The 11,415-nt window shown below is 34.8% G+C and overlaps 1 protein-coding gene across 2 annotated transcripts; it reads left to right on the top strand.

The window, feature by feature from the left end:
- The first annotated feature begins 224 nt into the window (after positions 1–224).
- On the top strand, positions 225–6,328 carry LOC105956440 (filament-like protein (DUF869)). Of its 2 annotated transcripts, none has more exons than XM_012980291.2 (6): positions 225–703; positions 2,168–2,302; positions 2,424–2,652; positions 2,740–5,002; positions 5,161–5,206; positions 5,455–6,328. In XM_012980291.2, the coding sequence occupies exons 2-6, from the start codon at positions 2,174–2,176 to the stop codon at positions 5,911–5,913; spliced, it is 3,126 nt and encodes a 1,041-aa protein (XP_012835745.2). In that variant the 5' UTR covers positions 225–703; positions 2,168–2,173; the 3' UTR covers positions 5,914–6,328. The 2 variants fall into 2 exon arrangements, with proteins under 2 accessions (XP_012835745.2, XP_088671815.1); XM_088815689.1 differs by lacking the exon at positions 225–703 and adding an exon at positions 1,085–1,920.
- The last annotated feature ends 5,087 nt before the right edge of the window (positions 6,329–11,415 follow it).

Here is an 11,415-nt window from a genome sequence, read left to right as displayed (position 1 = left end):
AAAAAAAAAAAATCTGAAAAACTCGGAAAAAGGAATCAGATACAGCGGCAGCACATGCTAACCAAAAGTGAAGACGCAGACGCGCCACGCCCAAATTATGAGCTGGAACCGGGGGGGTGGGCCCCCACACCCACCCAAAATCTAAAATACAGCTCATTATTTTCCATTCTGCCACCCCCCACTTGTCAATACATCATTTAACCAGGGGCAATTCAGTCATTCCCGACAACGCAAATCCACGGTATATCACAATTACCACATATATTATAAACAATTAAACATAATAAATACACTCCATCTGCTTCCATTCAGGAAAATTTGAATTAAATCAAATCTAAACAATTTTTTTTGAATTAAATATTAATTTCCCCAAAATTAAGCCTCTTCTCGAAATTAAAAAAAAAAATTTAAAAAAAGGGGTGATGTTTTGGAGCTTTCCCAAGGTCTTCTTGCCTTTTAAAGTGACACCTAACGCAGAAACACTTTCACCCCCCTCTCCCGCCCCCACCACCCACCCACCCACCACCACTCCACCACCACTCCCACCACCACCACCACCACCATTTTTTTTGTTCCTCTGTCTGACAGAATAGAAGAGAGGGAAAAAGGACCTGATTAACTCTGCTAATTAACTTCATTTTACACCTCAGATCCTATTTTGTTTTTCTTCTAATTGAATCATAATTTCACTGCATTGCTGCTGGTGAGTACTCGACACTATTTTTTTTTTAATTTGCAGCACCTTGTGTGTGTGTGTTACTGTGTGTGCGCTTGTAGTTTGATTGATCTTCTCCTGCATTTGATTTTATTTGATTTTTTTTTTCTGGAGTAAGCGTTTGATTGAAGACTTTTTTTTCACCGGTGGTGCTTCGTTTTCCGTGTTCCGAAAGCAATTTTTTTATTATTATTATTTTTTATTTATTTTTTTAATTGTTTTTATTAAGAATCTCTTACTCTTCCATGCTTCAGAAAACTTTGGGAGCTATATATATATATATATAAATATATATATATATATATATATATATATATATATATATATATATATATATATATATATATATTTTATTCCGTTCACTTCTCTGTTTTTTTAATTTAATTTGCTGTTTCTCTCCCACATTTTGTATTTCACTTTGCTTCTGGATTTATTTTGTGTTTGGGCGGATCCCCCAACTTTGATTTCATTCAAGGATTTCCGGAGCTTTTATCCGGTTTCAGAGGTTTTGCATCATCTGTTTAATGTGTTGCAAAATGCTAATTGTCATTTATTTTTTATAATTTATTTCAGTAATTAGAACAGAGATTTTTGTTCTGAGTTGTCAATGTCAGTTCTAGCTTAATAATGAATCCAGATGTTTTATGAACTGATTAGTTCAATTCGGATGCAGATATTGTTCTGGTATATTGATTTTTTTTTTTAATTTTTGTTTAAAAATTCAGAAGTTAAACGGTTTGCGGAGTATTCGTAGTTATGTAATTGTTCGATAACACGGAATTTTAAACCTTTGAATTCCTTATTATGATAAAAAGCCTATTGTCGAATTATTGCTTGGATTTGTCAATTACTTAATTTAAACGAGATATTGTTTGGAGTGATGTGCTAGTTTAAACCAATTTGTTTTACAAAAAGACTTTTTCTGGTCGATCGATTTTATTTTTGTATATTAGTTGGGTTATGGGAATGTCATGCTTATGGTATATTTTGATTGTTTATGGTTAGCCTATCCTTTTCTTTATCCTCGTTGGCGTATTTTTAAATATCCATGGTAGTTGCACTTGCATGCCTTTAAAATAATCATCATCTTTGTAATGCAAAATCTGCATCGCAGATTTGACTCGAATTATCTCATGTTTGTATGTCTGAACATCCAGCTATGCACATGATACTTAATCTTATGATCTGGAATGTCTGTATTTAAGGTTTGACTTGAATATGTCATGTTTTTATATCTCATATTTGTATATTTTTTTAATCCAACAAATCTTTTTACAACCCAAAAAATAAAAAATAAAATGCTGTTTTTATATCAAAGATCGGAGATCGTTATCTTCTGTCATTTTTCTGCATCAATGGATTAATGGAAGCTTCTTTGCTGTTGAATTAATGTTACTTCTGTACGAAGTCTACTTTTAGTCGTGTTTTTCATAACTTGTTTTATATCAACAGCCTAAAATGGATAAGAGGAGTTGGCCTTGGAAGAAAAAATCGTCTGATAAGCAAGCAGCTGAGAAAGTAGCTGCCACACTATCAGATTCTTCTGCAGCTGCTTCAGACACGGGTGCAACTCCTCAAGCGGAAAAGGTTCGTTCGTATTATCATAATCGCCTCTCTTAATTTGATCATACGGCGTTCTCTCTTCTCTTACTCGCCGCTTTTCCCATTTATGCCCTTTGAGTATTGATTTGCTGTGTAATTCCTGTAGGTGAAGCAAGAAACTAACAAAAAGCCGAAGTATGTTCAAATTTCTATGGAATCGTACACGCATCTCACTGGATTGGAGGATCAAGTGAAGTCCTATGAAGACCAAGTGCAGTCATTGGAGGATGAAGTAAAAGAACTGAATGAAAAGTTATCGGAAGCCGATTCCGAAATGACCAACAAAGAAAATCTGGTCAAACAGCACGCCAAAGTTGCTGAAGAAGCTGTTTCAGGTTTCGACTAATTTAATACAGCGTTAATTTGTTCATTCGAATTGAAGATTATGGAACTTATTTGCCGGATTTTGTTTTTTTGCACAGGTTGGGAGAAGGCTGAGGCGGAAGCTGCAGCACTGAAAAATACTCTCGAATCCGTCACGCTGCTAAAGCTTACCGCCGAAGATCGGGCGGCACATTTGGATGGTGCTCTCAAGGAATGCATGAGGCAGATACGGAATTTGAAGGAAGAACACGAACATAAATTGCACGAAGTTGTCCTCAACAAAGCAAAGCTGTTCGATAAGATGAAGCTAGAATTTGAATCCAGAATAGATAAAATGGACCAAGAGCTAATGAGGTGTGCTTCCGACAATTCTGCACTGTCGAGATCTTTGCAGGACCGCTCCAACATGCTGATCCAGCTAAGCGAAGAGAAATCAGAAGCTATGGCTGAGATCGAGCGTTTGAAGAGCAACATCGACTCCTACGAAAAAGACGTGAATTCACTCAAATACGAGGTCCACATTGCTAGGAAGGAGTTAGAAATTCGCAACGAGGAGAAGAACATGAGCGTTCGCTCCGCTGACGTGGCAAACAAGCAGCATCTTGAAGGAGTGAAGAAAATCGCGAAGCTTGAAGCAGAGTGTCAAAGATTACGAGGCCTCGTTCGGAAGAAATTGCCGGGTCCCGCTGCACTAGCACAGATGAAACTTGAAGTCGAGAGCTTGGGCAGAGACTATGGAGATTCTCGTCTGAGGAGGTCTCCAGTGAAGCCTCCTACTTCTCCACACTTGTCTGAATTTTCGATTGACAATGCACATAAGTACCTTAAAGAGAACGAGTTGCTCACGGAACGCTTACTAGCAATGGAGGAAGAAACGAAGATGTTGAAGGAAGCCTTGGCAAAGCGTAACAGCGAACTGCAAGCTTCTAGAAGTTTCTCTGCCCAGACGGCAAGCAAGCTTCACAGTTTAGAAGCACAACTGCAAGCTAATGGTGAAATGGGAAGTCCTTTGAAATCTAGTACTCACGTCTCCGCCGAAGGTTTCTCTTGTAAGAAAGCTGCAAGTTTCACCTCTATGTCTGAAGATGGAAATGAAGACAGTGTAAGCTGTGCTGGTTCGTCGGGTACTGGATTGATGTCTGAGCACTCCCATTTCAAGAAGGAAAGGAACATCGACAGTCCACACAAGTCTGAAAACACGAATCGTTTGGACCTTATGGATGATTTTCTGGAGATGGAGAAGCTGGCATACCTGTCGAACGGAACAGTTTCGAGTAATGCAGAGTCTGAACTCGTAAAAGACGAAGTTTCAGTCGAAGTCACCGTCCACACAGACTCCCAATCAGATGACCACTGTGTGACTTTAGCAAACCATCAACTGCAAGCAGACCCACTCGTCTTTGTGAAACTCCAATCGGAAATATCCAGAGTGCTCGAGTCGTTGTCTAATGAGAAAGACATGGAAAAAGTTACAGATGACATTAGATGTGTTATGGAGGATATGCGCGAAACTCTGCATCAACACTCGGCAAATGGGGTGGCCAACACTGTGGAAACCACCAATCAAAAATTAGAAACCGCCATTTCTCAGATTTACGACTTTATAACGATTCTTGGTAAAGAAGTTAGCTCTCTCCCAGCAGCAACTCCCGATGAAGATGGACTAAACCAAAACCTCAACATGTTCTCTGCCAAATATATCGAACCTTTACCCCGGGATATTAATCTAATCGATTATCTTCTCGACGTTTCTCACGTATTAACCAAAGCAAGTGAGCTGCACTTCAATGTCCTCGGATTTAAAAGTTCTGAAGTGGAAACTGGTAGTTCTGATTGCATTGACAAAATCGCACTACCAGAGAACAAGGCTGTTGTGGATTCATTAGGAGAGAGGTACCCCCCCATTGGTTGTGCACACTTCTCCGATTCTGCATCTGATCCTGATATTCCAAATGACGGGAATCTTGTCCCAATCTCTGAATCAACAGCAACTTCTTGGAAATGTTCGTTCGAGGAGTTTGAAGAATTGAAAATGGACAAGGATAACCTCGCAGTCGATCTTGCTAGATGCATGGAAAACTTTGAGAACACGAAGTCTCAGTTACTGGTAACAGAGCAGCTTCTCGCTGAGGTTAAGTCGGAATTAACATCAGCTCAGAAGTCAAACAGCTTGGCCGAAACACAGCTCAAGTGCATGGCGGAATCGTACAGGTCACTCGAGACGAGGGCCGAGGAATTGCAAACCGAAGTAAATCTTCTCAAAGGGAAAATCCAAAATTTGGACAGTGAGCTCCAGGAGGAGAGAAGAAGTCACCAAGAGGCAACCAACAGATGCAACGATCTTCAAGAGCAGCTTGAAAGGTAGGAAATGTTTCTCGGTTTCTGCGTATCCAAATTTCTTCGCTAGATTCAAATATATATATGCGGTTTTGTTGCTTGGGTACTAGATAATGTTATTAAAAACAAATATTTTATTTATCTCTTATCTGAGTATGCTCGTATTGATCTTACCATGACAGGATTGATAAAATTACAACAGCAGATATTGACGACAAACCTAGCCAGGTGAGTCTTATCTTATAGTATCTTGGTTATATTCGTCAGCAATTTTTTTTAACGGAATTTGCATGTCCACTCTGACGGCGATTGTGTTTTGAATCGAGTCCGATAACTTGCAACTCACGGTTTTAGAACTTCCAGCAGAAATTTGCTTCCGCGTTTTGGCAATTGAATTTATTTTATTTTAATCTTGAAATGATCGCATTGTTGATTTTTGTTGGCACGAATATCTAATACTTAAATTCCTTTATCAGGAGAAAGATTTGGCAGCTGCAGCCGAAAAGCTAGCCGAGTGTCAAGAAACCATATTTCTTCTCGGTAAGCAATTGAACTCTCTACGCCCCCACACAGACACCGCAAGCTCTCCAAATAGCACAAGGAGTCAAAAAATCGAAGCCTCGGCCGAACAAGAACCAACCATAAGCGGCACAAATTTACGAGACATTGATCCATCTGAAATGGACACGGTCACTTCTTTCCATTTGGATAGGGCCGGGTCGGAATCCCCGTTGGATCTCTTCACCGCCCCGTTTAGTCCGTCAGATTCGGATCCAAACAATTTGCTGAGATCGCCCGTCGGGTCAAAGTATCCGAATCACCACCGCCCGTCGAAATCGGGCTCCTCTTCTTCCTCTTCTTCTACACCCACACCGGAGAAACATGGTCGTGGATTCAGCAGATTCTTTTCCTCAAAAGGAAAAATTAACGAGTAACGAATATCGCCCTGCATTTCAACTATCATAATACGAGAAGATTACATATCTATCTAGCTGAAGCAAAATCGAAGTTTGTTTTTTTTCTTTCTCTCCCTGTAAATAAAGACGAAGAAACTTTTTATCAACTTTTGTCATACTTGTAATTTGGTGTTAGATTCGAGAGGGTTCTTTTCGAAAGTGGTGCATCGAACGGTCGATTTTCCCTTTTTCGATTCACATGGCAAAGAGATCGACTACCGATTGTTTTGATTCGAAACCTTTGTTTTGGATTAGGATGTTTCAGTTCAGAGGTTGTTTGTTAAGATGTTAATTTTATGTGCTACACAATGGGACCATGATCGTGTACCTATTTTCTTGGATTCATTTTTTGGTCTGTTGTAATTTGTTTTAAATTAAATTGATTTGTTTGTTAGTTTTCTCTTTAGTTTGTCTTAATTTTGTAGATATTCACATAACCATTAGATTAAGGTCACTGTAAAATCTAGTATACTCAAAATTCAATTGTGATCATGCGGCAATTACAATGCAAGAAATACAGAAGAATCTCGATAAATTAATAACCTTGCTTAAATAATAATTTCTTTTGGTCCCGACTCTGTGTAAATATACTAACTTATGAGTTCGATAATTTAACATTTCGCTACATTAATAGAATTTTACTAGTCGTGAATGTATTAATTTATAGAAGTTTAACTGTAGTGAATGAAAAAATAAAATTGAAATGACAAGAAAACAATTGTGTTATTTGGCTAATGAGCCACCAACGAGGTAAGAAATATTACGGGGGTTCGTGGGCATCCGTCCTATTTTATATATAATTTTTTTTTTCAACATAAGTAGCACGAAAACAAGTGAATACACATAAACATTAACTAAATTAGCATAAAACAAAATCTAAAAAGTTACGTTCCAATATATAATCATATAAAACATTTTGCAATCGATTGGAATATTTGGAAGTCGAAATCTTGTTTTCTTGGGATGGGTCTGGTTGTCAGTGGACAATTTCCGGCGACTTTCTTCAACAATTCTCGTCGTACATAGAGAACATTAATTCGGAGATAATTTTTCTCTCTAATTGCCATTCTAAATTGTACAAAGGAAAAATAAAATAAAAATAAAAATAAAAAATATCTATTCATCCGGGCCATGCCCATGTGAGAAATGGCCCACGTGGCCTTCGATTTCATGATTTTATCGACGAGGTAGAGGATGAATAATCACGTGAAGCTCATCCCCACCATTGTACAATGTGGACCACCAACCAGATTTCCTTCCCTCCATAACAGCTCCTTCTTTGCCATCATTTGTGGGTCTTTGTTTCTAGTTTTAACGGTTGTAATTCGACGGGCCTACGCCTCAAACGGAACAACCACTTGTACAGTACCGTACCACCTATACTTTTATTATTATTGGGTGGTCTTTGATGTTGACTTTCTTGACTTTTTGCTTAACCCCATTTGCTTAATGCAGATACTTAACTTCACTAATCTAATTTAGGCCCACATTACGGATTCTGTTGAAATAAATAAAATAAAATAAATACTGGATTTTTATTCTTCAGTTGCATGGCATGAATAAATACATAAAAAAAATTAGGGTCTTCAAAGATAAATAAATAATATTTTACAAAATATTAATTTTACAATGAACGTATATATTAATTAGGGTAAATTACAAACACCCCCCTAGGTATGGTTAAATTACAAAAACACCCCTCTTGTTTGGATAATTACAACCACCCCCTCAACTCCTCAAATTTAGTGGAATCTTCGAGATTATATGGAATATTATCACTTTTGTATTCGTTTTATCCCATTCAAACTCTACATTATGAAGCAAGATGATCATAATATGTGATTTTTAGCTTGTATATATCAGTTTGTGGTGCATCGGAAACTGTATTTTTACACAAAACGAGTACAAACTAGAGCACATTTCACGGAATCTAGATGATTATGTTGAATTTGGCACCATAAGGGTGGAGGTGTAAGAAAAAATCATAGTTGCGGGTAGATGTAATTATCCAAACAAGAGGGGTTTTTTTGTAATTTGACCATACCTCAGGGGGGGTATTTGTAATTTACCCTATTAATTATGATAGGCCCAAAATCTTAGTCTTGTATAAAATAAATGATAAAATATATTTTATATATAAAAAAAAAAAATATACCTCCATTGAAGGAGGTTTATTTAATTTTTTAAAATACGAGTAGTAGTATATGTATAATTAAATCTAACCTCGCTATAAGAAAATATAGTTTATTCAGTGTTCGTTCGAATCAGGAGTGAAAATAAAATATTGACAAAGTCAACGGTCAAATGAGTTAAGTGTCAGCTAATATCAAAACGCTAAACTTCACCGAATAAATTTTCATCTTTAATTTGCTCATAGTCATACTATCTACTGGAATATACATATATAATTCAGTGAAATTCGTCTGAGTGTGACATAGAACAAACATTTATACGATATTTTTATATAATTACCGATTATTTCAAATGATGGATATTGAACAGGGTCCAAAAAACGACAAGATAGAAATAAAATAAAATTTCAGAAAATCCAGAACTCAAGATTAAATGAGGAACATATATATTGTTTCATCATTACCAAATTAAATAGATTTTGTCCTTGTGGGACAAAATTGACTTGGGACAGATCAATTGAGAGATCAAGAAATTAAATATTAGTTGGAATTTTTGAAATCTGCGTTGGACAATAGCTTACAAAAAAAATCTAGGTGAAAAAATAAATATTCATTTTTTTTTTCTTTGTACATTTTCTTACAACTAGTTATATATATTGAAAATCCCAACATGCATGCCCTACAAACAAGCCCACACTCCCAGCATAACTGGCTCCAGTTTGTCTGTAACCCCAATTTCATATTTTGCAATAGAGCTATTAATTAGGGGCTCTTCGATTTCACCGTCTGGACATCAAAACACCTTCATTGTTGTCGAGGAGTCTGGACATCAAAACATCTCCACCGCCGCCGATGCACCACTGTCTGAACATCAAACACCTCCACCTCCCGAATTGAAACAATCATCCTCTCATAAACCGACAACTTTCTCATCTACGGCCCCGACCAACACATCGCGCGCTGCAGCCAAAGCTTCTCCCATCCGTCTAAAATCCAATTTTTCTTACATCGATTTTAGTATTGTTATGTGACAGTTTACTTAATCGACTATAGTCGATTAACACTGCAACTGTATTTATTTTATAGTCAATTTTATTATTATTAGGTATATTATACAATTTAACATTTTAATCAACTACAGTCAATTAATAATTCAATTACACAGACAGCATAGTATATTAATTTAAACTCTTATCCTCTCAATTATATCAACTACTTAATTAAGAAAAACATGACTTAATTATTGAACAAAATGCCTTTCAAGATAAGTAACCAATAACATGGCACCGAAAAATAAAGTGAGTATTACTATAACAATTTTACCTTAGCTTAGGACACAACCTACTAAACTAATATTTTATCTAAAAAATGTCAAAACAAGAATAATTAAATTCTTTCACATAAGTCCAATAATTAATTAAAATAAATATTTTATTGACATTATTTGATCTAAGCCCACACTCCGTAAATTAAGCAACTAAATCAACTGTTTGTTCATGTGCTATAACAGCATAACCTACCTAACATGCAACATCATTGATATGCATTTGTTTTGTCTTTTGTTTTCCTTACAACAACTCTATTGTAAGTCACAAAATTGCGACAATTTATTTGATATTTGAGATAATATTTTAACATCTGTTAAAAATAATCTATGCTAATTGTGGGTGTCAAATTAATTATTGATTAAAACTTTATGTTTTTTCACTAATGGTTCCTTCTCGTTTGGTTTGGAATAAATGAATTTTGGATTAATTTCCTACGGACTAAATAATTGTTTACTTAATGATATATTTGGTTTCTTAAATTAAATATTTTATTAAATTTGCTAAATAAATAAGATAGTAACATTTAATTGGAGACATGATCTTATTTTGTTACCACAATTAATAATAGGGTGGAACACAAAAACATTGAAAAGACATAAAGAACAAACCCAATTATTTTTCCAATCAAAACGAAACCCTATAAATCAAGATAACTAGCAAACCTATTTTGATTATGAATTAATGTGATTGAAATAGATTTAATGTATCTATGTGACATGTTGCAGATTTATTTATTACTTTTATATAAAATCATACATTTAAAATGAAATTAAAATTGCTACTAACTAATACTTGCGTGACCACCCACACATGTCTTCTTCATAAATTAAAAAAAAAAAAACAGTAATTAGGAAAATAATTACATATACAAACAAGATAAGCATAGTAGAAGATTTGGAACATTACTTCAGGGGAATAAAATAGTTTTTATCAATAATTTTTTTGCCAATTTTTTTGTTTATAAATAGATGGTTGATAATAACACCACCGATCCATTGATTAATTACCCTGGTCGGGCCGGTAATGATTTTTAATATTCAGCAAAATCGGGTGATCAAGTCAGATAGATAATTGGCTGATAATCGACCTCATCCATGCACAACCCTAATTTTTACTATTGATTTAAACAAAAGTCAAATATATATTGATATAAATGTATATAAAAGATGTATGAATTTATACACGTGTACAGTAAAATATATTTCGATATACTTCGATAGAGTACATCATAGAATAAATCGGAGAAGTACTAACAGTACAATTATAGGAATATAATGTTTGTACACGGACAATGTAAGAGGTATAAACTAACATATCATGGTTCGAATCAGATAATCTTGAAATTAAATAACAAAATAATTCTTTTTGAAGTATCAACATGTGTGAATGTATGATTATGAACAATAGGAATTTAATTTAAATATATTATCTTCTACGAGTAGATTACTTATCTTCATATTTTATAGTTTCAGGTGAGAATATAATCAACTACCTCACGTCCTCACCTATTTATAAAATAAATTAAATTAAAAATAAATAAATAATTGCGTATTATAAGCCGTTATTTGGAGTTTATTAAATATTTGTAACTTTAAAATATATCTATACATTATTTGGATAATATTAAATAACATATTTTATTAAATATTAAATAATGTTTTTTTTTCTTTTTATAATAGTGGTGGATTAAAAAATATATTTTAAAATTAAAAGAAATGTAATTTGAATCGGCGAAATAGGTTAGTAATTTTGGCTGTGAAATTTGGTTTTGGAGGATGACATTGAATAAAATTAGAAATTGAGGGATGAATTTGATTTTGATGTTAAACCTCATGAATGAAAATGAATTTTATCCTAAAAAATAAAAGTATTTTTTAAACAAATGAACATGAAATTCCATCCAATAATTACGATGTTAAATATTAACACGGAATGGGGTTTCGAGCAAGATAAAATTACAGCCACCAATAGCCTCAAATTACGAAAAAAAAATCCCTCGTGTTTGGATAATTACAGTAACT

The sequence above is a fragment of the Erythranthe guttata genome, chromosome 3 (genome assembly GCF_056151865.1).
Source record: "Erythranthe guttata isolate IM_541 chromosome 3, IM_541, whole genome shotgun sequence".
Taxonomy (NCBI): domain Eukaryota; kingdom Viridiplantae; phylum Streptophyta; class Magnoliopsida; order Lamiales; family Phrymaceae; genus Erythranthe; species Erythranthe guttata.
The sequence above is the reverse complement of the archived record's forward strand: the minus strand, read 5'-3'. Positions and strand labels throughout refer to the sequence as shown.